Consider the following 26,156-nt stretch of genomic DNA (forward strand, 5'->3'; position numbering starts at 1 on the left):
GCTTGCTTGAATGTGTTACTGATAATACCTACCTAGGTAGTTATAGACCTGGTAGCTTAGGCGACTTAGTTTCCGTTTCTGCCGTTATATTTGGATCCTGTCTTATACCGTTTTGTGTGTGGACCAAATCCGAGATGTGAAGAAATGTGCGGTTACTTTTCTTAGTTTAGCTCCCCGAGATACATCTGTAGGATTTGACGGGCTGTAAAATAAGATGTGCCGTATGATGATAATCGTAGTAGTAATTATTATAGCGGGAAAAGGGAAAGGGGAGAAATTGAGAGCGATATAAATCAGTCTGAGAATAAAAGTCTTACACTTGTTGGCTTTCTAGTTGTTCAACTTCGCTGCCGTACAATTTGATGCAAAACAGTATAGTACAGTACAGTATTTTCAGTGTTGGCTCTCTATTGGCGTGGACTGGAAAAAAGAATAGCCTTGGAGGATGCAGATGAGGAGAGAGAGAAAGGCCGGGGTTGTCCGTACTTTGGGCAGGTAAATGCTTCTGAAATAGAATCTGGTTGGTTGACTGTATATATGGCTACGTTTCGGCGTGGGATCTGCGACAGTAGCAGACCCTTGCTTTCTTGGTATTCTTGGTACTTTCTTTCCGAATCAACATGTACCTAGCAGGCAAGTCAGGGCACATAAGGGTTGGAAGTCCTAAATTCGTGACGTGTCGCGCAGACACCAATGTTGGTTCGTTGTTACGGCTCGCGAGGCAGTGTTAAAAACGGCGGGTAAAGATGTCAAAACCGTTGTCTTGGGACGGGCAGCAATTAATAGCTAGAAGTTTAGTTGGTATGTATACTCAAGCTGGTATTTTCTAGCCGTCCACCCCTACAGAAGGCACAATGTTCTTTTTTTTCGCTTGTCTGTAGCTGTCGCCCTTGTTTCGTGTCTTGAAATACCGAGTAATCCTCTGGAATACGTTCAGCCCGAACCAACTGCAAGCAGAATCTCAAACGTTTCGATGGGAATTATGTGTCGTTGGAAGACTGCGACAATTATACAATTGTCTCGACGTATAAGAAATCGCTTTTCTTTTTTTGGGCGCTGCCAATCCTTTGACCAGATAACCGCGATAGTTATACGGAGGAGTTGTTTCGACTTGGATAGGTCGAATAGGATCCTCGGTATCGAACCACAGTTGATTACTGTAAGTGTCAATGTGTGTAGAGCGCAATGATGATGGTTGGCACAGGTGGTCAATTGGTCCGTTAGAAAGGAGCGAACGTTGGATAGAACGTTGAAGCGAACGGTTGAACCTTGGAGTAGGGCTGGTTGTGAAAAAGGTCAAAGTTTCGGAGAGGCTAAAAAGGAAGAAGAAAGAAGAAGGGGGGGAAGAATATCATATGTCGCTAAAGTTTAAAGTCGCTAAGATGTTAGGTGTGCTAGGTGTGCTAGGTATGCTACCTTGTAGGTATGATGCTACCTAAACTTTAGTTAGTCGCAAAGAATTGGCTTGGGAAGGGTTTGCGAAGCGCGGGTCTACTTTCCAGGTTTCTGCGTTCCAGGTACGAAAGTCCAGAACAGGTTCAACGTTCTGTCCTAAACGCCTATCACCCCGCCCATATTACCCCACCTACCATACAAGTTTGTAGTGCTAATCACCAATAGTAGGTACTAGGTACCTAACCTAGTTGGCAACATTGAAGTTCTTCCGGACTATTCTAACAATAGCATGACGCTACTGGATGGTATGTACATATGTATGTATTTAAAAGGAACCTTGGAAGTAACTGTTATGCTCTAGGTTAGGTAAATATCTATGTAGCATCTATTCTTAAAACGTTAAATACTTACCTAGGTTAAATACTACGACGTATGTTATACTATGTAACTATTATCAAGTAAAAATTGTGGATGTTCTAGCATAAAGCATAAAATATTAGTAAAGGGGGAAAGATAATTATTAGTTATGCTGTATGTAATGTTCATGTCTGCTCTGTACTGATCCTGATCCTGACCCTGGGGCTTGACATAGCCAGTTCAACGGCGGCATCACGATAGATACACTAGTCAAAGTCAACCCGTCAGCCACCCCCGACTTAGAGATTCGCATTCAAACTTCATTGACATTCCATAATGCATACATGGATGTGTATCTACTAGCCTTAGATAGGCAGGTGTACTCTAACCTTAATGAGGCGTCGTAGGGCTAGGTGTAGGCATATCATGTAGGGACCTACAACAGGGACCTACAGTAGGGACCTACATATCCATGTAGTACGTAACTGTATGACCCATCTTCGTTGATACCATAGGTAAATCCATCGGAATCTTCCACTCGGGCACATGCGAAAAGAACGAGTATGATGCGAATTTGGCGAATTTCGGCACGCAGGAGTCAGGACAAGACGAAACATACCCTAATATACCTACCGTAGGTATATTATCTCCACCAATTATAACGCAATCTTGACTATTCTCATACATACCAGGCAGACATGGGCAATCATGGGCAACCATGGGCAATCATGGGCAGCCATGTTCTCCTACATACCACATAGTATGTAGAGACCTTCCCTATTCACGAGGCGGTGAACCACGGGCGTCACCTGTATGTCGAACGACGGAGTAAGACGTTGGGTATCATTGAAGTGCAATTTCAGCCCTAAGCTACTTTGATTCGACCTTACCTTTTTCAACCTTTTGAGGTGAAAATGCCCTATCCCCGAGTTAAGCTAGGACTGGAGGATATGCATTCATACAGTACTTAACTGGTCAGCCCTATCACACATTCCAAGGTCGTCGTCACATATGACTTAGTTTGTGGCTGTGGCACTATGAAACATACCTAGGTGCATATCTAGGTGCAGATTGCCAGATATGTATGTGTATGTAGGTACGATACATAGTTACTGTATGTATCATTTGAAGTTGCTCTGTTCCTGGAATCCCCCTTGTTCCGGAACATTTCTGGAATAACTACGTCTAATCCATTCGACACCGTACGAAACGCTCCAACTGCTTACTACATACGAAGAGATGGTCAACCAATCTCATTGGCTAACAATACGTATAGAATTCATCATATTGAGACAACGGAACAATGCTTCAGCACTCAGACAACTTGACACGCCCTTCCCGTATCAATTCTTAAGACACGAGTTACCTTTGTCGGCAGAGAAACAGTGTGGAGGATCGACACTGAAGCAAAGAAGATCATGGATGGCTTGAATGTCTTTCCAAAATATTCTTAAAATAACAGCGAGCCGATTGGCCGAAAACCGTGCGTAAACACCTGGGCTGTGCCAGTCAGTATTCCAATTCACATGTCTGTCCCCCAGATCGGCAGGATTTTACGACATATCACACGAAGAGACTCCCGCACGTACACACGTACATACGAAAGAAGGTGCTCCCGTCAGCATGTCTACCTGCATAGCGTCTCTTTCTATATGGGGATACAAATAGCGTCGTTTTCTTAGACATCGAAAGAACGCCACTTACATACTACGTGCATGAGGGCCTAGACTACGCACCTAAATAAGCAATACTACAAAAATGTGAGTACGGCGTGTTAATATTCATGAGTAGCACCTAGCACACACACAATCTTTGATTTTGGATTTTGATAAATTCACAACTGATATAAACCTACCAAACCAGGCGACCGATATACATGTATGTGAATGCTCTCCTACATGTGACATATCAATTAAATAAGTACCTTCCTCGGTGTTCCATTCCAATTAATTAGCAATCCAAGCTCAATATTATCAGCACGGTGCTTATCTCATCGGCATGCATGATATCGAAGCCGAAGACATAGTGTCATGTGCGTATATCAATAGCCATGAATGTCATTGAAAGATGTGTCTGCCCCAGTAAGACCCGAGCTTGTGCTTCCATTCGTCACAGATTGACCACACTGACGGTCTACCTCCCTATTCACGAGAAACAGACAGCACACAACCAATATTGACACAAATGACCAACCATAGGGTCTTCACTATCACAGTATAGCATCTTATGAACCTGGTAGAGAAGAGAAAAGTAGAGATCTTATTAAAGTAAAGTAAGAGCTGAGAGTCTATACCGGGAGGAGCGCGTCATTCATGCGTCTTTTTCAATTTTCCTCCCGTGCCATTCTAAATCCTAAGGGGGTATTTGTTTTTTTTCCTTCTTTCCATCGTTCTTCTTCCCTCTAAACCCCCCTGAAATCACACCCCCATCCAGAGGGAACTTTTAGTGTAGCGCCCATATGCTTTCTTTCATGAACCCCCTTTTTAAACCCCTAACGCCTTTCTATGCTCCATGCATGCTTTCCGCCTTCTTACAATAAATAAACCATCGCCGTCTATCCATCTATGCTCGGTGAGACTTCGATAGAATCCGCGAGGATTCCGTTCTAGTGGGTGGGGTTTAAATAACATCTTCGCGCTCGTAGCCCTCTGCCTTCAAGGCAGGTCTCGGGGGGCTTTGGCCGTCTTTATACACGCTGACGAAGGGGTTGGGGTCTTCGTTTTGTTTTAAGTTGCTGAGAGTGTGGTTCACGCCTCTATGGCAAGCCTCTGTTTATCGATACATTAGCTTTGCCCCTATCTTCTTTCGTGTTGGCATGGGTATAGTATAGACTCACCGTCGGCCCGGATGTAGAGGATCAGGTCCTTCATCGTCCGCTTCCCCTCCGGCATGTGCCAGTATTGAACCGCGATGTCAGGGACCTTGAACTCTGGGTCGGCCCACTTCGGTAAGTGTCCCTCTTCGATCTGCTTGATGGCTAGTGTGTAGGTGTGGACGGCTTCCTCTTCGAGATAACCGACTGTCAAAGGGGAAAAGGTTAGTGACTTATTGTCCAGATGGGGGTAGAATGGGATAAGATGGGAGGAAAGGGGATATTGCTTACCGAATCGGTGTGTGATCTTGGGCGATATCAAGTAGCTTAGGAAGAGCCCGTTAAAGTAAACCCCCTGAGCGCCAATGAGCATGAGCTTCATGATCCATCCTGAAAGAGGTATTAGTGGACAAGAACGGAAGAAGCATTGCCAATACATTGCTTACCTGGCTCACACATCTTCATAAACGTCAAAAGGTGCACTGTAACAAGAAGGGTAGGTAAGTATCACCTCTTTACAAGCCATAGGGGGATGTAACTGACTTCGCTCGTTGTAACTCTCCTCTAGAAGCGTCTCAATCCAACCGTTATCGCGTTTGAGGCGTCTGATGCTGTGAAGATGCCTTAACATGCCAGCAACCATGCCTGGAACTCCAGCGATGGACTCCAGGAATAGGAATCGCAGCAGCCATTGGGCCTCGCTCAACGGCTTGATCGTCTCTACGGCTGTTGTTGGGTTGGTCTTGTCGACCTTTTGCTCCTTTCCCATCCCAGTGAAGAAGTCCATGCCCCATCGGCAAGAGCGAACGGCTTTCCAGGCAATCCAGTCACCCCAGGTCTTCGGCTTGCGGTGTGCTGGAACAACGGCATGCATCTCCTTGATTTCGAGTAGACTAGTTAGTGACTACATCTTCATATCCAGATCTTCGAAAAACTGTCAAGCGTTGACTTAGGAAGCCACAGTGATTGTAGATCTAGAACAGCGATCAAATATTTCTTATAACTTACCGCTTCAGAAAATCCGTGATGGGGCCATGCTGCTGGTGTCTTACGGATGTTCTCCGTCTCCTTGACTGGAAAAAATTCTCGGAACTGTGTTACTGGGTTTGTGGAAAAGGCTCGAGAGCCTCCAACGTGTTGGGAGGCTACGATGCCAACGCGGATACCTGTTGAATATACTGCTAGGGTCGAGGTCGCCGCAGCTCTGGATAGCTGGGCAAGCTGTTTCTGCGCACAGAGCTTGGTTTGAACCTTTGTTGATAACATCGACATTGGTGGCAGACGGAATCAAACACTGTGACCAATAGAAGGAAGGGTATTGGTTCAAGGTAGTACAACTAGGAAGGTCTGTTTGAGTAAAGAAGAACTAGGTGACTATGTATTCGATGTAGCTTGGGAAGGGCAAATAGAAAAGTAATTAGTTATCACCTCAGAATCACAAATACTTATACCTTCCTTTACTTAGATACTTGCTTACGGGATTCCCTTCATGGATACATTAATCGATCTGTGATTTCCCCGAGACAACTAGCCCCAGGGGGGACTGACCCATTAGTGCCCATGTACAGCATGGCAAACTCAGAGACAACGAAAGGAAGCGGACAGCTTTTTTTTTTCGCTTCCTCTTTTTTCTTTCATCGTTTCCCCTTAACCTAGTGGATATTAGATTATGGTAGCAATTCTTACTCAGATCCATACAGCCTCAAGGCTTGGCAAAAACAGCGGACGTAGTACCGCTGTACCAGGTATGTTAGGAGAGTAGTCTTTGTTAGCCTGTCAGCTGGACTGAAAAGTCGGGAAAAGTAGGGGTTTAGAGCACTTGAGAAATGGGGCCTTCCGGGTCGTTTTCGGAGAGCAAACGGCGTCAGCCCAGCGGCTGTCGGCGAGGTGCAAGGACTTTGTACCTTAGCCCTTATGATTGGAGAACACTTCAATGTCTGCTAGAGAAAGCAAACAACCAGCTAAGATGGTATAAATTGTAGTCGCCGGACTTCATAATTCCACTCCTAGACACTGGAACTGTTATTATATTTTTCTATGGCGAATTGTGTGTGATAAAATCCGTGGAAGATATTCTCCTTGTTAGTGACTCGAGGACGAAAGGGAAGAGAGAAAAAAGGAGCCGTCAACTCGGCGAAATCTTGCAAGTGATCAACGCGTTTGACAAGCCTGTACATATGTACATGGTAAAGCCAAGCGCGTGGGCTCTTCTAATCTAGATGACTCATTAGATACACGAAACTAATTGAGCAGCACACGGGTTCAAGAAAGGTAAGACGTGAGCTATAAAGTCCATTGATAGCCGTCAACCCGAACATTGAAGTTGAGCCTCAGGCCTTGCATATAGCGATCCGAATCCTACGAGATAGTAAACTTGGGATGCATTCAATGTTGGGAAACGAGCTCAAAATAGAAAGAAGTACATATGATATATAGAAATATTCTGTAATATCTGTATGGATGTTCTGTATAGATGTACTAACAAATGTACATATTTCGTTGTATGTGAAGAGTGACGCCGGAAAAGATGCTACATGTAGGTAACTACCTGGCACCTGCATGTGCGTCAATGTTCAATGTTCTATTTTGGGATTCGATGATGTATCTATGTAAGTACATATGTACCCAGGTAGGTCTCATTACATAAGAAATCCCATCTTCAATGCACTACTACTATGTACAACCGCTTTTTTCGACATTTCCGAGGAACTCTTGATCCATCATGAAAGTGATGTTATGTATATGAAAAAGTCTAAAGATAGGATGAATTTGACAGCTCCCAACTAACCTCAAAAGGTATGCCGTGATCAACAGTGCTTCCTCGGAAATGTTGAAAACTTGAGGCCGTAGTGTGAATACCTATTTATTTGATATTAGTGTTAACTGTATAACTATAGCCATAAATAAAGGTTATGCTACTAACTAGGTGGACTAGTTTTTAGAACTTCAAAGTTGAAAGAAAATGCCCCGCATGACCACCCCACCTGGTAGCCGCCATAACCTTTAGAACACATTGTTTGGTAGCAGCCCTGAAGGCAGGTACGAATATTATGGACTTATAGGCATAAATGCTCACTGTGATTGAATTATTCTCAGGTGTCTCAGCACACATTTAATGCAATAGGCACACAAAAATCACACTCCACCCGTTTTTGGTTTTTTTTTTCTTAATGCCCAATCCCCATCAGCCCTCTTTTTTTTCTCCTTTCAACATCAACAATAACACCTTCGCTGACCTTGCTTTTGCAACTTTGCAATAAACCCTCCCGTCGATCGATTCATCATGCCTCCTAAGAAACAATGGGGTAAGTTACTCTTCATTTCTTATTTCCATGCTTGACCATTCTTTGTGAAGAGGCCCAATCTCCCCAGCATTGACATATCGTCAACGTCAATTTATAATACCGCACGGGACTCGCGAAGGGAGCGCATTAGCATGCCTTGGATATCACAAGGAAGTGGTCTCTTACAGTGTGCAGTGGATCTTGCCAGGGCCTTTTTTGTTTTATGCACCTCGTCTATGAGCCGTTGGGTTTATATTGGATTATTGCTACTCTACACATAGCATTCCTATGTAGCGGTCTTGATCGCTTTCGCTTTCGCTATCACCACCCCCATCGCCGCAAGCGACCCTTGGCTAACTTTCCTTCTTATCTAGACGAGGAAGAGGAAGATGGAAGCACCCCTCCGTCTTCCCCACCTCCTGGTGTTCTCCGTCGCAAATTCGATGATGAAGAGGGCGACGATAGTGATGTATGTTTACTCCTAGCCGATCTATGTTCTTTTACTTCGCCCATTGTACTTACTACTGGCCATGTCTAGGTCCTCGAATCCTGGGACGCTGCTGAAGACTCGGAAGTGGAGCGAGAGAAGGCTAAGAAGGCTGCCGAGTTAAAGGCTAAGGCTGACGCTGAAGCTGCCGCGAACAAAAAGTCTAAGGCTCAGCGCATTAAGGAACGCCAGGAGGAGCGAGCGCGTCGCTTAGCTGCAGGCGAGGATGACTCGGGCGAAGAAGAAACAGAGGCAGAGCGTCGCGAGCGAATTCGACAAACCGAGAAAGAGTCTGACTTGAAGCATGCTGAGGACCTTTTCGGTGATGCCGGCATCAGCCTGAGCAATGGACGCAAGGCCACTACTGTTGGTTCCGCTGTTTCTGTCGACCCTACCGACCCAACCAAGACTGTCGATCTTGCCTCTTTACCCCTTTTCAACCCACAGACCAAGACCCAGTTCGAGAATTTACGCAACACTATAGTTCCGATCATTGGTGGCAATCACAAGAAGGCGCATTATGCCTTGTTCCTACAGGAGTTCACTAAGCAGCTTGCTAAGGAACTCCCCAGTGATCAGATCAAGAAGGTTGCCAGCACTCTTACTGCTCTAGGCAATGAGAAGATGAAGGAGGAAAAGGCTGCCGAAAAGGGTGGCAAGAAAACCAAGGCACAAAAGACCAAGGCCAGTGTCGTTACTACCCGAGCCAACACGACTGATACTGGTGCTTACGAGGAGGACTTTGGAGAGTGAGTGGCTGTGTTAGATACCTTTACTTTGATCTTTGAAAGCTAATATTCTATTCAGCGACGACTTTATGTGAACAGGGTACATAGGTATCAGATCTTTCTTCACAGCCTACGTTAAAACGCCGTCTCCAAAGCTATCCCGACGGCCGTCCCTGCTCCAAAGGGTTAATGCCACGGTGGATTGCTTGGAGTTATACCCTAGCCTGCAACGGATAGCAATCTGTAGTACTGCAATTTACTCTTGCTCCTCTAAACTCCAATTTACTTCCCCCTTTTATACCCTATACCCTATACCCCATACCCCATACCCCTGACTTTATCCCATGATTTCTCGGGCGCTAGAGCTGGAGAGGATCGTTCCCTGCCGGTAGGAATAGGTGGCCAACTACGAATGTGATTAGCTAGGGATAGCTATAAGATAGGCCAGTCAATCAAAGATTGGAATCAGAAGTTCAGGGAAAACGAGAATTGAAGAACTCTGTTTTGCATTCTCCATTGCGCATCGAACAAAGCCGAGCCGCGCTGAAGGGAGGGCTTCCGGGAAATAGTTGGCAATCGACTAGGTGGCTTGGTGACGAATGAGAAAGAGGCTTGATTTTACCCTAGGCTAGGTAGCTACAGACAGATCAGATCGCAGAGAGAATCCAAAATATGCTTGCTATGCATATCATATCATATCATACCTTTCTTTTCCCTATTCTTGAAATCTTACCATCACCGCCCACACCAACCCAAAGTAAAATCTCAAGAGAGGATTCAAATGTTTGGTAAATTTTCTCTGATCTGTTTATAATCTTTTATATATGTATGTACCTAGGTATGTATGCATGTTTGTATGCATGTCTATATTGACTTAAAGGGGGGTATTTCCAGCGTTAAAAACTCGACAACTCCCATAAAATAGCAAAACAAAAGTAGCCAGGCAGGGGGCGTGGGGGGACTATACTCGGTTATCGAGTAGTCCCCCACGACGACATGATGATTTTCATTTTTTTTGCTTTATTCCTCTTCTCGTTCTGTCCTGTTTTGTTTTTGGTAAAAGTGAAACGCCCCAAACACCTCACCCACCAGCCAACCGGTTGAACCAACCAACCCATCACCTAGTTAGCCATGGATCACGAAAGAACGCCGTTTTCGTAACCACGTAAATACCCATTTGAACCAGCTCCCAACTAACCAACCAACCAAAAGGTTCGTTTGCTAGTTAGCTCGTTCTCAGCTGTTTATGTTCGCGAGGCTGAGCAAAAAAGGGGGGCAGGGGGGAGCAAGAAGAGCTGTTTCCCCCTATACACATGAACGCCCAACGCTCTCCCTCCTGTGATAATGTTTGTGTGGGTGGGAAATGGGTGCTATATACAATAGGGGGGGAGGAATATCTGCGTAGATATTGAGGTAATGTGTATGTATGTATGTAGTAGTAGGGTGTTGTGTTAGATGACGGCTCCGGCCATGCCCATAAATAGAGCGTGCACAGCAAGACTCAAGGTCCAGAAACCAACCTTCTTGAGACGACGGACACGGCTCTGCTGGTCTTCCACGTCACGCGCAAATGCGTCGTAGACCTCGGCCGAAGTGTCGTCCATAAGCCCGCAGTCATAGATGGTCCAAGACCCGTCGAAATCGGAAGCTCGCTTGACAATGCGGCAGCTGATAGGAATGTACGTGCGCTTCGCGTTGATGTAGGCTACGATGGGGCGTACAAGAGCTTGGTTCACGTAAGAGAGGTTAGATGTGAAGACAGGTACTGAAGCCTTGACATCGTTCAGGTGTATGCGTAAATCCATGACTAGATAACGTGGCGGCTCTTCGTCCACGTGGGTCGAGGGGATCGTTGGCGTGCTGGCATTTGCTTGAGGTTCCTCTTGAGAGATAGTGGGTTCAGCCTCCTCCACTGTCTCGCCAGATTGTATTTCATCCGTATCGTTGATTATGACTTCTTCGGTTCGATAGCCCCGATCAAGGATGGAAATATATCGATTTGATGTAACTTTCTCTTCGAGTCGGTCGTAAAATTCGGACATGACTTTAGTAATACTATCGTCATCATCGGCTGGGAACCTAATATCCGCCACGAGATCGACATTGCCTTCATAAATCCAACCAAAGGGGCCTTCGACTCCGCGGTTGAGATGGTCTATCTTGAGACCATCGATCCGGATGCGACTAAATTTCTTCCACAAATCTGGGTCTCTCAATGGGTCAGAAGCAGACTCCTCGCGACCGGCTGGGACCCCATGATTTCCATGGACTCCGTGAATCTGGCGTGGATGTATCGTAAAAAGTGATCCATCGTATGATCCGGACATATGGCTGGCAGATAAGAAGTCGTAAAACATGAATTGTTTCCTCAGTTGGGGAAGCTCACATGAGTATATGCTCACGGAGAAAGGTCGGAATCCTCCTGGCTGGTGAACAGTAAGGAGCAGGTCTTCCAATTTGAAAGAGTCGATTTCAAAGTCGCCGGGGCTGTGCTCGTGTCGGTAGGACAAGGGATCGACACGCTCGGTGGGCCATTTTACTGATGTCCTATCCATAACTCCTCGAACTCCTTTAATTTCAACATCTTTCAGGAGGCCCTTTCCAGTCCACCATTTTACAAACGATAATGTGACGTTGACGGTATCCAGTGTGACATCAAACTGGGTATAATTACCATCGTCTACTTCGATGGCTTGGGGTTCCTTATCAGTCCCTCTTTCGGCGGCAGCAACAGCGGCGGCACTGGAGGAAGACCCCTTGCTGACGGAAGACTTGACCTGGCCTGGCCTTCGAGATACGAATACGTTCCTGAAAGAGATGACACCGTCTTTCCACCTCGGGACAATGGCTGACTCAAAAACAACGCTCAATCCGGCGGATTCGGTCAAGTAGTCGCCTACCCATTTCGCGAGAGTTTCTATAGAACATTAGTGGCCATATTGTATGGGGACGAAAGTTATAGTTAGTACGTACCCTGCGCAAGGACAGTATTGATGAATAGTATGCCGAGTGAGAAGAAGGTTGTTGTGCCGACAAGAATCCAGACAAGATGACCGAAGAGGAACCAGGAAACAAAGGCTCCCCATTCATCTATATTCCACGGTCTCATGCTTCTGATAGAAAACCACTTAAATCGAACCTTCATACGCTGCCAAAAGCCGTTTGCAGCAGCCAGGAACTCCTCTTTTGTCGGACGATGCGGCAAGTGTGGCATGGCAGGTAAGTGGAAGTATTTAGACATGGAAGCGTGCGTTCCGTCTGCCTCCGCTGGATTGGTGTCGGGCTTCATATTGGGCTGTGGCGTACTATTTTTCTGCTGACTCATAGCTGGGTTCCCATTATCGACGTTTGACTTGGATGTCTTCGTCCTTCGATGGACTCTTATGGTCTTGCCCCGACTGCGAAAATGAGCATCTCTTTTCCATGCTTGCCTGGACAACTTGCTAATATTAGCCGTCTGAGCCACGGTCCCGAGGATTGCAGAGTCAGCCGCTGCCGAACACGTCGCGGTGACGGCAGAAGTGGTTGACGTGGGAGAAGCGAAACCAATAAGAAGCAGGCCACTGGAGGTAAAGTGACTGCGAACCTGATGGCAGGAAACCTTGGGTGATCGAAAGAAAGGCCATGGAGACTTGGGCGATCTCGATGCTCCTCCTATAGAAGAGCAGGGAGCCGTCTGATGTGGCCCAACATGATTGATCGGGTTCCTTCTCGAGGACGCTCTCGAGGTGAAAGCATCGGCGAGGGCATAGAGCGATCGCCGGGCCTGATGTGCCTGGCCTAAGATTGTAGACCTAGCTGTCGAAGACATTGTATGCTTAAGCACATGATGGTGGCATGGTACTTTTGAGCTTAGACCCCGCGGAAATTTAGTTTGCTAGGTTATGATCCGTGATGATAACGATGGCGCTTGCAAACGCAGGATCGGATCGAAATCTATAAGTTTAGCGAACGGATATCATGGAACACATGAATTAGACCGATCTCATGATTTTCTAAAAAGGGATTTTCAAAAATCAGAATTAATCAGAATTCACAAGCTTGGGCGCACAATGTATGGAGGAAAAAGAAGAAATTCCAGGTAAGATGCAAAGAGGAGGAGCATGAAATTCCAGACCTAAGAGACCTAAGAATTTTGCTTGGCGTCAAGCTTCTCGGGAAGAAAAGCCTACTACCTAGGGTAGGTACCTAGTCGTCATTGGCACATCAGCTAACATCAGGATCTTGTAAAGTGCTACGCTAGTCCATCCATGGTTTAGTTCTTTGAACTTTCATGCTAACACCCGCTATCGCCGCTCCATATCAGCATAATCAGGCATCGCCCTGATCAAATCTAATCGATAACCAATTTCAACCCACCAAACACTTGTACCGTTTGACAGACCTTTTTTTTTTTTTTTTTTTTCCTTTTCTTAGTTTTACGGCTAAGAAAGTTACCTAACCATCACCAAATTCAACGAATTAAAAAAAAAGAAAGTCTTTCAATTTCGAAAACTTTCGTAACTGCACTCCTCCGACTATCTACACTTCGAGCAATTATCCGATATCAGGAATCTACCAGGATACAATATTCAACTACCACCAATATGCCCGCCCCCACAGCCCTGCTCAAGCAGGTTGACAACACCCCTTCGTCCAACACCCCACTTCCCGAGGTAGATCAAGATGAAGACTTTGCGTTAGAAGGCATGAACGATCTGCCCGAAGATGCCAACGCAGTTCTCCAACCAGAAAGGATGGCGACGGGAGATCATGAGATGGAGATAGACGAAGAAGACAAGCCGCACTTTGCCCCAGTACAAAACACCGTATGTAATGCCTCCCCCCCCCACTCCCTTCCTCCTCATACTCTCAAAATGCGTATGTGTGTGTATTCAATGCCAACCTCCACCCCTCACAGGACCCAGCAACCCACATCCAGTCGCGCAAAGTGACGATCCCCCCGAACCGCTTCACGCCGCTCAAGAGCGCGTGGCCCAAGATCTACCCGCCCCTCGTCGAGCACCTGAAGCTGCAGGTGCGCATGAACGTGAAGCACCGGCGCGTCGAGCTGCGCACCTCCAAGCACACCACCGACGCCGGCGCCCTGCAGAAGGGCGAGGACTTCGTGCGCGCCTTCGCCCTCGGCTTCGACGTCGACGACGCCATCGCCCTCCTCCGCCTCGACGACCTCTACATCGAGACCTTCGAGGTCAAGGACGTCAAGACCCTCACCGGCGACCACCTCGCCCGCGCCATCGGCCGCATCGCCGGCAAGGACGGCAAGACTAAGTTCGCCATCGAGAATGCCTCCCGTACCAGGGTCGTGCTCGCCGATTCCAAGATCCATATCCTCGGAGGTGAGGTTTTTTTTTTTTTCAATGGAGCCCCCCAGATCAGATCAGATGCATATCATTATTGCGTTTGCGTTGTGGTGTGGATCTTTTTTGTCGTGAGTTGGTTGGTTCTGTGCTAATGTAATATGACTCCGCCTTGCAGGTTTCAAGAATATCCATATCGCCCGCGAATCCATCGTGAGCCTAATATTGGGCAAGCCCCCCGGAAAAGTATACAACAACCTGCGCACGGTGTCTTCACGAATGAAGGAGAGGTTCTGAGAATATCAGGTCATGCATTTATTTACATTTTTTTTCCATCTCAGAGGGCGGAGTTTCGGGAGTTAAAAGGGGGAGGGACAACCTGCACGATTTTTTACTTCCAGTCAATCAATCATCAGACATGAATTGAAAAAAAAGGTTGCTTGATTGATTAATCATTTTTTATGAAGCCATTCATGAAGCAAAACCGTTGGGTATCATGAGCTTCATTATACATCATATTGTCTTCTGCGATAGAATAAAGTGCTTATAGAACCCTGTCTATTTCTTCATCGCTGCGGTCATGCCTCTCAAGCTTCCACCAGGAGCAAAAATGAGGTAAAATACCGAGTCTCATCTTTCTGTGTCGAGTGCCCCCTTTTCCGATCATATTTATATCCTTGAACTTTTCTTTCTTTTTTTCTCTTTTTCGGGGAGAGCCAGGGGGGGAGGGAGAAGGAGGGAGGGAGGGAGGGGGTGGGGTGTTATATCGTCTTACTTGATATAGACTTCAAGCGAGTCCATATCCTCAATCTCCGCCTCTTCCACCGTAGTATCCGGCTCTAAGGCCTCGCCGTCCCAACGAAGCACGATCGACTTATCCCCTGCTATGCCCGCAAGCTTTCGATATGCCTCCATGAGCTGGGCGACCGTAGTGTCAGCGTACACCGTTGCCTTTTGTTGGGGCAGGCTCTTGGCCTTGAACTGCACGCGGATTTTGGTTTTTGCCTGGGAGGGCTTTGACTGGTTCGCTTCCGGTGTGTCCTCCGGTTCTTCATCGTCGAGCTCGCCGAGATCCCGCAGACGCTGCTTCTCTTTTTCTTGCTGGTATTCGTCGTATAATTCTGATGTCCATGCTTCGAAGACTACTTTGTCTCGTCCATCGTAGCCATCCTGGTCCTTTTCCCAGTTTGGATACAGCTTTCCATCCACGGCAGGCTTGATGCCAAGCGTATGTAGGGTTGTGTGTGAATAGACCTTGTTTCCCTTCCACGTAAAGAACATGGTCTCCAGAGTTGAACGTGGGATCTTGCTTTGCTTAGTTACCTGTTGCTCGATCCAGGTTTGGAACACAACTTCCAATTTTTGGGATACTTTGCGTCGAAATATCAGGGGGTGGGCGCCGTCCAATCGCGAATGGATAAGAATTTGCACAATGGGATCTTCTTGACTCGCGGGGGTACTGCTGCCTCCCTTTTCTCTAGCTTCTTTTTCCTCTTTGGCTTTTCTCGCTTTCTCCATTGCGAGTCTAACGTAGTATTCGGAGGGGTCTTCTTCCTCATCATCTTTCTTTTCATCACCTGCGTCAACTTGGGAGTCGCTATCATCATCCAGGGTGATCACATCTTGTGGTATTTTTCGACTTGATTCCATCGTGGGAGTCTTTTGCTTATGTTTGCGCGACAATTTTGTCGGAGAACGCTTTGATGGGGAGTATAGTTCAGAAGGATCGTCGTCGTCTTCGTCGCTATAGTTATTGCTGCCATTGCGATCGTTGTCGACCAAGCATAGTATTCGGGTACTACGCCGTCGTGTTTGCTTGAGTTGAACACGTCCATTTGTCTCTTTTGGGGTGGCTGTGGGGGTAATCGCAGATGAGCTCTCGCGCTTGTAACGAGGTGTTCGGGGAGTCGAAGGTGTGTTCCGCTTCTTCTTAGGGGGGGTAATGTTGATGGCGTCGTCTTCGCTTTTGTCGTGAACTGCTTTCTCGTCATCAGAAAAAGAGATACGACGCTGCTTTTTGGCAACCCCCTTATCACGTTGCTCTAGTATTGCTGTTTCGACCTTACGTTTCAGCTGCCGAATCTTCTTGCGTTGTTGCTCCTCTTCAGCCTCCTTCGCAGCTTTTGCAATCTTTTCGGCCTTTTCAGCCTTTTCTCTGTCGGCCTTCTCTTGGGCTAACCTTTGCTGTTCCGCGAAAAATTCGCCGGAGCGACTAAATAAAGACAAGCCATCGTCGTCGGGTTTCTCGATCTCGGTGGATTTGCGTCTGACAGTGCGTTTAAAGGGAAGCTTTCGCTTAGCTGGGGGAGGGGGGAGTGAATCTGCCATATTACTCAATGGTAGTCAAATGGCGTGGATAGAATGTGACAGTTGGCAGTTGACAATTGGTAGATCAACTGGGATATGAAAAACGGGCATGCAATGAGTAGAACTCAAGGATGTAAAGTAAGAAGGGTATGTAAGTGGAAAGAAAGGTTTGATATGAATAACTTGTCAAGGCCAAGGACAAGGACAAGGACAAGGACGAGGACGGGGACGAGGGTAAGAATAAGGATAAAGGTGAGAATTCAACCTTGGGAATGCTAACACTACCAATTAACTAGTTCAATGTTACCTAAGACCTAGCTACCATAGGTATAATTTTAGGTATACTACAGTTTACTAGATAGGTATCATGGGGGAATAAAGTTCCGTTTTTGAATGTGCAGCGCGAAATACACTTTTCAAACTTCTTCTTCACGCGTAGTACACGAGCCCCACATCGGCTAGATCAAGCACATAAATACCTAGTTACCCCACAATGTCCTACTTTGAACCTTGAAGGTTCAAATGTTAGTTAATAGTTAATTGCTGGAAAGTTGAAGGATATTTTCGTAACTAAAGGTGGGACTAGCCAGATGCATACTAGGTAGGTATATTTATGTACTAATAAGCAGAATATTATGTGGTGTCCAATCACTCCTTTAATCGCATAGAAATCCACCTTAACACTTTAGCTGCTTACAACAACATTTGTTGAACTCAGAATTGAATCCCAAGCCGCAAACAACTAATTTCTGATATAATCGCCAACTTTGTCACCATTTCCACAAACTTACTCACTCCAAACATCAAAATCATCATGGAAAACGGCACGACAAGCCAAGGTGAGGGCAAAGACCCCTCTGGTTTCCTCTCTGATATCATCGGCAATCCTGTCACCGTCAAGCTGAATTCCGGTGTTGTGTACAAAGGTCAGTCACTATGTCATTTTACCTGCTAGCTCTTATATAGAGACTAAAATATTAGCATAGGCGAGTTACAGTCCGTGGACGGCTACATGAACATTGCTCTAGAAAAGACTGAAGAGTACGTCAATGGCGCCAAGAGGAGGACGTATGGAGATGCTTTTGTGAGAGGAAACAATGGTAAGTGAGCCGCTTGCATATTGGGGCTTTCTTTTGACTCCTTTCATATGTGTGGTGCTGATTCATTACTCCAGTCATGTACATATCAGCCGACTGATATAGCAATGAGCTTTACCCTTGGCTGATGAAGGACATGCCTTTGGGAGCCTTTCCGGCAATCGGGCATCCCTAGTGGTATTCATGGGCGTTTTACTCATTACATTCATATAGAGCACTCTAGGTATCACCCTTATCTTTAAGACGATGAAGCTTATGATATAGTGATACATCAAGCTGGTCACATTAACAAGAGTACAATAAAGCTGTTTTGATAGCCACAAATCCTAAAGACCTTTTCTATAGCCTATCCGTCCAGAAGAAGAAAGTAGTGCCATGAACTGCAATCTCTCCTTTTCCGTTCCTTTCTACATCCTCGCCTTGGATGATCTCCTTAAAAAGTTTTAGCCAAGCTTCGCGTTCCTCCCCCTTAAGTATTGCGATCTGACTCAAAGTGGTGAGCCGTGAGAGAAGTGCTTCCTCACTTAGCCACTCAGTCCATTTCGTGGTATCCTCCCCGATGGGGAGACTGAATTGAGGCGCATGGCCAGTGATGGTGTCTTTGATGACTTGAATAGGGTTTACAGAAAGCTGCGCGTCGAAGACATCTTTCCATTTCTTGAGTCGAATATGATTAGCTAAGTTCAAAGTTCACTGCTCCTGACTGTGTGAGAGAGACCAACCTGATGCCTGAACCGAGGTAGACCGTCGTCGAGTGACCAGATAAAGTCGTTCATTTTCTGCTCCCATTTAGTAGTCGCCTCCCAATTTTGAGGTTTATTATCTAGATGATCGCACGTTTCGTAAGCCTTATACCACTAATTATTCGTTGAGGTGCTTGGAAGGGGGCTTACAATCTTCTATATTCCATATGGCACCAAACCCAGCACCCGGTTTCAAGACACGTTGTATCTCTTCCAAAGACTCAAGAGTAGCGAACCTATGCAGATGCGTACATGAGCAAATTGATTATAGAAATTGTAACTTTATATAAGAACTTACCAGTGAAAAGCCTGGCAGTATAGTATGGTTAATATATAGGTAGTTATCCTACACTCCTATCACCCACCAACTTACCTGCGCAGCAATACACGCATCGCCCCATTCTTCATCGAGCGGCATCTTGTCAGCCTTTCCGTCGATGACTTCGACGCCCGGCAGATCTTTTTGCGCAAGCTTCTCCCTCATGCTATGGTGCGGCTCTACGGCCTTGACGACAAAGTTCTCGGGCCGTCTGGCGAGGATCTCGGTAAACTTGCCCGTCCCCGAGGCAACCTCGACAATGTTGGCGCCGTGCAGATCAGCGACCTTCAAGTTTGAGAGAAAGGTCTCGACTGCGTCTGGCAGATACGAAGGGCGATATGCATCGTACGAGGCGGCATCCTCGAAACCTGCCTCGGCGGCGGTTGGAAGATTGCTGGTATTTTGTGACGCCATTCTGGAGGCTCCCGGGTATGTTCAATCTGAGAAATGGATTTGCTGTACCTGAGCTGCTAAGGGTAGGTACGGTTGTAGATGCCTATAATCTAGATTAGTAATGAGGAGTTACATATATGTAGATCTTGAAGGGGCGTTGAACCCCCTCAATTGGTGGTGTGCTCCTAAACCGGCATGTCACAGAAGGTGGATATGTAATGGAGTAGCTTTATGTAGCTTCATGTAGTGTAGCTTCATATGGTACTAGCAGTACATATCAAATCTGCCCATCTCTTTCCATACCCGGGTATTAATACGATCGATCTATTAAGAAGGATTCCGATCAGGGCCTAAAATGCATTGGTCGTAAGCACCTACCCAACCAGCTGGGTCGATAATGCAACATGATCTACATCTATACATAGTGTAGATAACTGGGTAGATTTGCATGTGCATTAAGATTCAAATGTATGAAGAGAAGAGCCCAGTACCAAAAAGTTGAAGTCTTAAAATAGGTACATGCTTAATTACAGTGTGTCGCACTTTCTATTCCAACGGCTTCCAACGTCAGACCCAATTTAGAAGCCAAAACCCCACAAATGGAAAGCCCCCGGGCCGCTTTAATAAGGGATGTTCCAGGTGTTCTTAAAGGCTTAGGGGCCAAGCTTTGCCTGGACAGGCCAAGCCGCATCATCAAAACTTGAACCTCTTAACTTTAGGTTACACAATGGATCCATCCATGTCAACATTCTTCTTACTACATAGTAACTAACTATGGATATTTACATATTACATACTATGTATTCGTATATGTATTCGTATATGTATACAACAACCAACTCCTTTCTACACTTCCGTGCCGCACACTTATCCTATTCCTATAAAACACTACCTAACCTCTTCAACATCAATATACCCCTTGTTTAATATACCAATTATAACCCAATTACCTCATGGTCCATCTGTCAAATACCTAATGAACCTTCTGTCTCGCCCGCTTCATCCGGAACGGGGTTGGAAGGGGAGAGCTTTCGTAATGCCATAGCTTTTTTTGCCAGACCCACGACCGTCTACTCTTTTTTCTACTTATACATGTCCAAATATTGAATTGGAACAGCAGTGTTCAGTGTTGGGTATTAATAATCTAGATGCTCCTCAAGTACCGCCGCTTCAGGCGTAACTACGTGCGCCCCGTCCTCCTAACCCTGTTCTTCATCTTCCTCATCGATGCCTGCTTCCTCGTGCGCCGACGCCCCCATACCCACCGCGCAAACCTAGACGACGACCGACGATCCTTCGCTTTCACCTCCCCGGCCGGCAACGTCTCGGTCTTCATCGCGTCGGTACATCGTAATACGGAACTGATACAAAAGTCGGCATGGAACGAGGCCATCTTGAATCTGGTCGACTACCTAGGCCCCGAGAACGTCCACGTGTCCGCCGTCGAGTCGGGTTCGCAGGATGAGACGAAGCAGGCATTGATGGAACTCAAGGACGCCCTCGACCAGAGAGGGGCCTCGAATACGGTCAGCTTGGGGTTGACGGTGTGGGAGCAATTGGACGAAATCGACGCGCGGCCGTCGCCGGACGCCAGAAGAGAGCCTGGATGGATTTGGAACGCTGCCGAAGATCAATTCGAGCTGCGCCGGATACCCTACCTTTCCAGGGTGCGCAACCAGGCTATGGAACCGCTTAAACAGCTGGAGAGTGAAGGGAAACGGTTTGATAAGGTGCTCTGGGTGAACGATGTGGTGTTCGATGTATGGTTGCTTATCCCTGCCCCGAATATACCAAATTCTACGATGCAAAGTGACTGACATTTATTCCATGACCCTAGACCGAGGATATCGTCACGCTCTTAAATACTCGTGATAATGAATATGCAGCCGCTTGCTCCATGGATTATAAGTCGTCGCCTCAATACTACGACACGTTTGCGCTCCGAGATGACTTGGGTTTGAAGACGATATCCCTTTACTGGCCGTGGTTCCAGTCTCCTCTCGCGAGGGCATCAGCCGAGCTTAACCAGCCCATCCGTGTCACTTCGTGCTGGAACGGGATCGTAGCTTTCGACGCGGCGCCCTTCTATGCCAACCCCCCTTTACAATTCCGCGGCATCGACGATAGTCTTGCCGATTTCCACCTCGAAGGCTCAGAATGCTGTCTCATACATGCCGACAACTACCTCACAAGCGAGAAGGGCGTATGGCTGAATCCCAACGTCCGGGTTGCGTACGGCGTAAAGACATATTACCAGGTCAAGACGGACCGCTTCCCCAACCATTTCTGGACCGTGGTCGGCGCGTGGGTTAACCGGTTTAAGGGCTGGCACATCGTGGTGCAGAGTTCGCTGGAAGCCCGGGTGGTTCGTAATAGGGTAGAGCAGTGGAAGCTCGAGGACCCCGGTGGAGATGTGCGGCGGTACGAGCCCGGAGAGGCCTGTCTCATCAATGAGATGCAGATCATGTGGTCCAATGGATGGAAACACTTATAATAATATACCCAAAGTACCTAGGTTAAGGCGATAGATAAAAAAGGGGGTTGGTTAGAAAGGTGAGGATAAATAAAACAAAAAAGTCAATGGGATCTGAGAGATAATACCTCTTGAACACCACAATATAGATACAGTCACTATATGAAGGTACCTGTCCATATAACGTATTAAATCGTTGCATTCAGTCAACCGTACCGTCTACCTATAGACGACATCATGCTCTCTAGGTTCAGATACCCAACCTGGGTAGGTACTTTCCCACCACGATACTTTATAAATGCGACCTTCCATCCGTAAACCACCCTATCATCCATGCTAAAATATGTATACACCTAGAAAAGAGTTTAATAAGAAATTCCCAAAAAATAAAAAAGCCTATTCCACGTCAATGAACGCCGGTTTTTTCTAGTAATGTATGTCGTGTGATTTATCAACGAACCAGTCACAGCCAACCAACAAGCAAATAAACAAACGCAAAACTCCTCCGCCGCGGTATAGATAGATAGATAGATAGATAGATAGATGGGGTATCCTCGGCTCTCTCTATACACATCGTGTCGGCCCCCCAATTTATTTATTTATTTATTTATTATGCCAGATGAAGTTGCGCAAGCTATCCCAGTGGTCGGACTGCTGGTAGATATACGACATGCTGTTCCTGAGCGACGGCTGCAGGTCGTCGGGGTGGTGGCGGAAGAGGTGCATGACGGCAGCCCAGGAGGTGGCCGCGAAGACGGGCCACGCGTAGTGCGAGACGGTCGCGGAGACGGGCTCGCGCGACAGGAAGGGCAGGCCGCCGCCGTCGGTCTTCACGGCGAGGCGCGCGAGGGCCAGGACGACCCGTGCGAACACGTATATCACGATCTGCTGGCTCACGCTCGAGACCTTGCCGCTGCGCGCCGACCGCTGCCCGAAGACGACGTAGCCGCCCAGCAGGCCCGCCACGAAGCTGTCGTACGGCCCTTCCGCCCCGCCTTTGCCGCCGCCCGCGCGCCCGCTGAAGTGCTTCAGCAGGTAGCACGTGAGCTTGTAGATGAAGGCGAAGCGCGCGAGGTTGTGCGCGTGCGTGCGCGTCGCGCGGAAGACGAGCCCGGCTTTCTCGCGCAGGGTGCCCGAGCGGAAGAGGAGGACCATGACGAGGGCGTGCGGGAACCGCACCTTGGCGCCGTAGACGGCGCCGTTGCGGCATCCTTTTACGATGGAGAGGAGGTCGTGGTATTGCGGGTCCAGGATGATGCGCTCGGCGAAGGCTTGGAGGGTTGCGAGGGTCGAGGGGGGGATGGGGACTGGCGAGGAGGATGACATGGTGGGCGGTTTTTTTGTTGGGGGTATTGCTGGAGTTGTGGTGGTTGTTGGTATTTGGGGGGCTGCGAAGCTCGAGTATGGAAGGAGAGATGAGGTTGACTGGTTGGCTGGCTGGTTGGCTTCGTTGATCGGTTTGCAGTCGCCGTGTGAGGCAAAGGAGCTAGCTAGCTAACGGCGTAGACGAAAGGAAAAGGGAAATCTGGCTTGTCTCGTCACGGGGGCATTGATTGATGGTTGTAATGTTGTAACTGAAAAGCCTTAGTAATATAGATCGGGATGAGTTATGAATGACGGACCGTTGTTTTCTTTGGACGTTTCTTGTCTTGTTCGGCCTCGGCAGTTTTGCACATGTCTCGGCTCAAAAGAAAAGCTGGGTACCTGTTATAGGGAGTGATTGCCGGGACTGGGGGAGGAACTATGGCAGATTGCGTTAGTGGGGCCTGGAGCTACCTTGAAAGTTAATTAATAGCACCCTATGACGCCAGATGCTCAACCCCTTAACCTGGAGTCCACCTAGCAAATCGAGGTGTGCAATTGACTTTCTCCTTTTTTTAACATGTGACATTTCTTAGAAGACATATAGACTTAGATCAAAGTTCAGGAAAGGGTTTTTAGACTTTAGTTAAAGCTGCAAAGCTATAACATGCCAATTCCCTACAATTTTATTCCTTCACAAGTAATTAACTGAACAGTCTTTACCATAGGAATCATCGTCGAATATAGTTTCTAGGTAGGCTAAGTAGGGAAACTTACTTACAACTCAACCTTGAAAGTCTTTATCACTCTCAATTACTAACATCATACAGTTAGGAATTGCGATGTATTCTTTGTTTTCAAACGAGATCAGTCCAAGCATGTGTATCCCAGCATAGTAGATCATGTTGTCAACAAGGCAACTTATAGATCAGCTTTAAGTAGTTATTCCTACCAAGCCCTCTGGATATATATGTATCATTTATATTTTGCATTTTTCTTTTTCTGCTTTGTAGCGTTCATTGCTTGATATCAAATTTCAAAAGAGAATGATATTCCCCATTTACAACCTAGCAGTATCATCCTTGGCGAACTCGACCTTATTCGTGCAGATCCCCACATTCTCCAACTCCACCTCCACCACATCGCCGTCCTTCATCCAGAGCTGCGGCTTGCGTCCCATGCCCACGCCCGACGGGGTTCCCGTCCAGATCAGGTCTCCGGGTAGCAGCGTGTGGCCCCTGCTTAGGAAGGCGATCGTTTGCTTCACGTTGAAGATTTGGTCCGCCGTGTTGCTCTCCTATTTTTCTTTCTGTTAGCCGCACTATCACATACCAGCATTTATCTTTTTCCCTTTTTTTTTTTTTTTTTTTTTTTTTGTTTTGTTTTTGAAATAGATCGATGCTTACCTGTACAGTCTTTCCGTTCAACCTCGTGCTAATCTTAAGTCCCTGGGGGTCCTTAATCACATTGCCCGTCACAATTCCCGGTCCGAACGGAGCCCAGCCGTCAAAACCCTTGCCCAGCGACCACTGGCCGCCACCGCGGGCTACCTGCCAGTCGCGGTGCGAGACGTCATTGCCGATGGCGTAGCCCAGCACGTAGTCGAGCGCGGCGGACTCCGGCACGTCCCGCGCCTCCTTCCCGATCACGACGATGAGCTCGCACTCGTAGTCGAGCCCCTCCGCCTCCTGCGCTATCGGGTGCACGGGGATGGGGTCCGTTGGGCCCGATAGAGCGGTTACTGGCTTGAACTGTTTGTTTGTTTGGATGGGTTAGCTTCCCTTGCGCGCTCTCTCTCTCTCTCTCTCTCGTATCATCTGAACAGAATCATGGGCGGGGCGGGGAGGGGGGGGAAAGCAATCACTTACGAACAAAACGGGGTATTTCGGCAATGGCAAGTTAGCCTAGTTTGCCAAGTCAGCATTCCTAGCATTCTAAGCGATGAGGGCGGAGAGAGGGGCGGAGGAAAGAAGGGAGGGCGGACCTCTTTTGCGTGCAGTGCGTAGTTGAGGCCCAAGCACCGGACATTCCTGACATCCTCCAACGCAAGGGGCGCCAAGAGGAGCCGGACGTCCGCCACCTGGTCGGTCACCTCGTGTTTGCCATAGATGTCCCCCTTGATGACGCGGGCTTGCTTCGTCTTGGCCAGGTCTGTTATGCCCTCAGGCAGGATGGCGTCGCCGTAGTAGGTCTTGCCGTTTTTGGCGAGGAATCGCACAAGTCGCTACGAAGATTGATGATGGGGGTTAGTTTTTCTCTCTGAGGTTATGTATAGGTATGGTATGGTGTGCTGGTATTTCAACTCCCAAGTGGGCTGGATAGGTTGAAGTTGGCTGATGAGACTACTATTGAGGGGTCGTGTTTGACTTACAGAAAAGGCCGGCATGGTGATTTATGGAATTGGATTCCTATGGATGGGTATAAAGCAGGAAAGGAACAAGAAGGGCTATTCAAATATAAGGAATCAAAGCTGACAAGTGCAAGATAGATCCGAGTAGGTATGTATGTTTCAGTCAGTCCGTCAGTTAAGTCAGTACGTCTCTATTATATATATATATATATACCTATACCTATACTTGCCTATACCTACCCCTGGTACTTAGGTATTATATATACGACCTAGTGTATGTATTTATAAGAGCTCCAGCTGGTGGAGTAGATGGAACAGCCACCAAAAAAAGCATGATAACAAAGGAAAATCGCTTGGGTCGGGGGTTCGGGTAACCTCGGGCGGCACGACGTTTAGCCTATCGTTCGTCGCTTTGGCACAACCCCGACGCCGGAGTTGTCGGATTCCCCACTAAGCGGCAGTTCGTCCACCCCCCCTTTTTTGTCCTCTTTTTCTTATTGCTGCATAATTTCCCCCCTCCCCACACCGTTCCTCCGCGGCGAGATTCAGTTGTACCGGCAAGTTCTAGGTACACTAGGTACACTAGGTAGTAGTTAACTAAATGATTAATCATTAATAACCAACCATTAGTTAATCGGTATGCAAATCCTATAAAATCACCCACTCTACCTGATACCCTCATACGCATAGCAGATGACGTGCAGGGCTTGCTTGCTTGCTTGCTTGCTGAACTCGAAACCCGGCAACTTGGAAGACTGTTTGTTCGGCGCTTTTAATTGGTGGAACTTATGAATGAATTATCTTGACCA

General features: G+C 47.2%; 10 protein-coding genes across 10 annotated transcripts; 4 read left to right on the plus strand and 6 right to left on the minus strand.

Annotated features, from left to right (window-relative positions):
* Positions 1 to 4,331: 4,331 nt before the first annotated feature.
* Positions 4,332 to 5,949, minus strand: GGS25DRAFT_32197 (alternative oxidase). The gene is made up of 6 exons (XM_049257832.1): positions 5,573 to 5,949; positions 5,108 to 5,441; positions 5,011 to 5,046; positions 4,856 to 4,954; positions 4,589 to 4,771; positions 4,332 to 4,520 (listed from the first exon to the last, which is right to left on the minus strand). Exons 1-6 carry the CDS (start codon positions 5,834 to 5,836, stop codon positions 4,372 to 4,374), a joined length of 1,065 nt encoding a protein of 354 aa, XP_049121393.1. The 5' UTR covers positions 5,837 to 5,949; the 3' UTR covers positions 4,332 to 4,371.
* A 1,523-nt stretch (positions 5,950 to 7,472) lies between these two features.
* On the plus strand, positions 7,473 to 9,764 carry GGS25DRAFT_470182 (translation initiation factor eIF3 subunit). The gene is made up of 4 exons (XM_049259213.1): positions 7,473 to 7,869; positions 8,223 to 8,317; positions 8,387 to 9,084; positions 9,143 to 9,764. The coding sequence occupies exons 1-4, from the start codon at positions 7,848 to 7,850 to the stop codon at positions 9,156 to 9,158; spliced, it is 831 nt and encodes a 276-aa protein (XP_049121394.1). The 5' UTR covers positions 7,473 to 7,847; the 3' UTR covers positions 9,159 to 9,764.
* A 41-nt stretch (positions 9,765 to 9,805) lies between these two features.
* GGS25DRAFT_470187 (mitochondrial distribution and morphology proteins-domain-containing protein) lies at positions 9,806 to 13,213 on the minus strand. The gene is made up of 2 exons (XM_049259214.1): positions 12,037 to 13,213; positions 9,806 to 11,980 (listed from the first exon to the last, which is right to left on the minus strand). The coding sequence occupies exons 1-2, from the start codon at positions 12,872 to 12,874 to the stop codon at positions 10,515 to 10,517; spliced, it is 2,304 nt and encodes a 767-aa protein (XP_049121395.1). The 5' UTR covers positions 12,875 to 13,213; the 3' UTR covers positions 9,806 to 10,514.
* A 245-nt stretch (positions 13,214 to 13,458) lies between these two features.
* Positions 13,459 to 14,897, plus strand: GGS25DRAFT_32275 (eukaryotic type KH-domain (KH-domain type I)). The gene is made up of 3 exons (XM_049257839.1): positions 13,459 to 13,871; positions 13,964 to 14,402; positions 14,542 to 14,897. Exons 1-3 carry the CDS (start codon positions 13,650 to 13,652, stop codon positions 14,658 to 14,660), a joined length of 780 nt encoding a protein of 259 aa, XP_049121396.1. The 5' UTR covers positions 13,459 to 13,649; the 3' UTR covers positions 14,661 to 14,897.
* Positions 14,408 to 16,834, minus strand: GGS25DRAFT_32284 (uncharacterized protein). The gene has a single exon (XM_049257840.1). The coding sequence runs from the start codon at positions 16,689 to 16,691 to the stop codon at positions 15,135 to 15,137; it is 1,557 nt and encodes a 518-aa protein (XP_049121397.1). The 5' UTR covers positions 16,692 to 16,834; the 3' UTR covers positions 14,408 to 15,134.
* A 358-nt stretch (positions 16,835 to 17,192) lies between these two features.
* Positions 17,193 to 18,027, plus strand: GGS25DRAFT_470198 (like-Sm domain-containing protein). The gene is made up of 3 exons (XM_049259215.1): positions 17,193 to 17,596; positions 17,657 to 17,770; positions 17,845 to 18,027. Exons 1-3 carry the CDS (start codon positions 17,485 to 17,487, stop codon positions 17,865 to 17,867), a joined length of 249 nt encoding a protein of 82 aa, XP_049121398.1. The 5' UTR covers positions 17,193 to 17,484; the 3' UTR covers positions 17,868 to 18,027.
* GGS25DRAFT_470204 (S-adenosyl-L-methionine-dependent methyltransferase) lies at positions 18,028 to 19,708 on the minus strand. Its single transcript, XM_049259216.1, has 6 exons — positions 19,601 to 19,708; positions 18,884 to 19,325; positions 18,809 to 18,819; positions 18,661 to 18,746; positions 18,490 to 18,590; positions 18,028 to 18,424 (listed from the first exon to the last, which is right to left on the minus strand). Exons 2-6 carry the CDS (start codon positions 19,241 to 19,243, stop codon positions 18,107 to 18,109), a joined length of 876 nt encoding a protein of 291 aa, XP_049121399.1. The 5' UTR covers positions 19,244 to 19,325; positions 19,601 to 19,708; the 3' UTR covers positions 18,028 to 18,106.
* Positions 19,709 to 19,879: 171 nt separating this feature from the next.
* Positions 19,880 to 21,875, plus strand: GGS25DRAFT_470207 (glycosyltransferase family 69 protein). Its single transcript, XM_049259217.1, has 2 exons — positions 19,880 to 20,982; positions 21,060 to 21,875. The coding sequence occupies exons 1-2, from the start codon at positions 20,371 to 20,373 to the stop codon at positions 21,714 to 21,716; spliced, it is 1,269 nt and encodes a 422-aa protein (XP_049121400.1). The 5' UTR covers positions 19,880 to 20,370; the 3' UTR covers positions 21,717 to 21,875.
* Positions 21,876 to 22,298: 423 nt separating this feature from the next.
* On the minus strand, positions 22,299 to 23,021 carry GGS25DRAFT_516919 (peroxisomal membrane protein 4; the record flags this gene model as incomplete). Its single annotated transcript, XM_049263294.1, has 1 exon — positions 22,299 to 23,021. The coding sequence occupies one exon, from the start codon at positions 23,019 to 23,021 to the stop codon at positions 22,299 to 22,301; it is 723 nt and encodes a 240-aa protein (XP_049121401.1).
* A 1,036-nt stretch (positions 23,022 to 24,057) lies between these two features.
* On the minus strand, positions 24,058 to 25,383 carry GGS25DRAFT_516920 (uncharacterized protein; the record flags this gene model as incomplete). Its single annotated transcript, XM_049263295.1, has 5 exons — positions 24,058 to 24,294; positions 24,404 to 24,748; positions 24,866 to 24,901; positions 24,982 to 25,221; positions 25,369 to 25,383. 5 exons carry the CDS (start codon positions 25,381 to 25,383, stop codon positions 24,058 to 24,060), a joined length of 873 nt encoding a protein of 290 aa, XP_049121402.1.
* Between the last annotated feature and the right edge of the window lie 773 nt (positions 25,384 to 26,156).

This window comes from Hypoxylon fragiforme (assembly GCF_022984875.1).
Source record: "Hypoxylon fragiforme strain CBS 206.31 chromosome Unknown GGS25scaffold_1, whole genome shotgun sequence".
Lineage (NCBI taxonomy): Eukaryota > Fungi > Ascomycota > Sordariomycetes > Xylariales > Hypoxylaceae > Hypoxylon > Hypoxylon fragiforme.

What these genes read in the sequence shown, in the direction of transcription:
- GGS25DRAFT_32275 (XM_049257839.1), top strand. Translation starts at nt 13,650, where the DNA reads ATGCCCGCCCCCACAGCCCTGCTCAAGCAGGTTGACAACACCCCTTCG. An exon ending in TTGCCCCAGTACAAAACACC is followed by an intron (nt 13,872 to 13,963) that starts GTATGTAATGCC and finishes CACCCCTCACAG; the next exon opens with GACCCAGCAACCCACATCCA. An exon ending in CAAGATCCATATCCTCGGAG is followed by an intron (nt 14,403 to 14,541) that starts GTGAGGTTTTTT and finishes TCCGCCTTGCAG; the next exon opens with GTTTCAAGAATATCCATATC.
- GGS25DRAFT_470198 (XM_049259215.1), top strand. Translation starts at nt 17,485, where the DNA reads ATGGAAAACGGCACGACAAGCCAAGGTGAGGGCAAAGACCCCTCTGGT. An exon ending in TTCCGGTGTTGTGTACAAAG is followed by an intron (nt 17,597 to 17,656) that starts GTCAGTCACTAT and finishes ATATTAGCATAG; the next exon opens with GCGAGTTACAGTCCGTGGAC. An exon ending in TTTTGTGAGAGGAAACAATG is followed by an intron (nt 17,771 to 17,844) that starts GTAAGTGAGCCG and finishes TCATTACTCCAG; the next exon opens with TCATGTACATATCAGCCGAC.
- GGS25DRAFT_470187 (XM_049259214.1), bottom strand. Translation starts at nt 12,874, where the DNA reads ATGTCTTCGACAGCTAGGTCTACAATCTTAGGCCAGGCACATCAGGCC. An exon ending in CAATACTGTCCTTGCGCAGG is followed by an intron (nt 11,981 to 12,036) that starts GTACGTACTAAC and finishes AATGTTCTATAG; the next exon opens with AAACTCTCGCGAAATGGGTA.
- GGS25DRAFT_32197 (XM_049257832.1), bottom strand. Translation starts at nt 5,836, where the DNA reads ATGTCGATGTTATCAACAAAGGTTCAAACCAAGCTCTGTGCGCAGAAA. An exon ending in TATGAAGATGTGTGAGCCAG is followed by an intron (nt 4,955 to 5,010) that starts GTAAGCAATGTA and finishes TACCTCTTTCAG; the next exon opens with GATGGATCATGAAGCTCATG. An exon ending in CCTCTACATCCGGGCCGACG is followed by an intron (nt 4,521 to 4,588) that starts GTGAGTCTATAC and finishes ATCGATAAACAG; the next exon opens with AGGCTTGCCATAGAGGCGTG.
- GGS25DRAFT_470207 (XM_049259217.1), top strand. Translation starts at nt 20,371, where the DNA reads ATGCTCCTCAAGTACCGCCGCTTCAGGCGTAACTACGTGCGCCCCGTC. An exon ending in TGAACGATGTGGTGTTCGAT is followed by an intron (nt 20,983 to 21,059) that starts GTATGGTTGCTT and finishes CCATGACCCTAG; the next exon opens with ACCGAGGATATCGTCACGCT.
- GGS25DRAFT_470182 (XM_049259213.1), top strand. Translation starts at nt 7,848, where the DNA reads ATGCCTCCTAAGAAACAATGGG. An exon ending in GCCTCCTAAGAAACAATGGG is followed by an intron (nt 7,870 to 8,222) that starts GTAAGTTACTCT and finishes CTTCTTATCTAG; the next exon opens with ACGAGGAAGAGGAAGATGGA. An exon ending in AAGAGGGCGACGATAGTGAT is followed by an intron (nt 8,318 to 8,386) that starts GTATGTTTACTC and finishes GGCCATGTCTAG; the next exon opens with GTCCTCGAATCCTGGGACGC.
- GGS25DRAFT_32284 (XM_049257840.1), bottom strand. Translation starts at nt 16,691, where the DNA reads ATGGCAGATTCACTCCCCCCTCCCCCAGCTAAGCGAAAGCTTCCCTTT.
- GGS25DRAFT_470204 (XM_049259216.1), bottom strand. Translation starts at nt 19,243, where the DNA reads ATGGCGTCACAAAATACCAGCAATCTTCCAACCGCCGCCGAGGCAGGT. An exon ending in CATATGGAATATAGAAGATT is followed by an intron (nt 18,591 to 18,660) that starts GTAAGCCCCCTT and finishes GCGATCATCTAG; the next exon opens with ATAATAAACCTCAAAATTGG. An exon ending in TACCTCGGTTCAGGCATCAG is followed by an intron (nt 18,425 to 18,489) that starts GTTGGTCTCTCT and finishes ATTCGACTCAAG; the next exon opens with AAATGGAAAGATGTCTTCGA.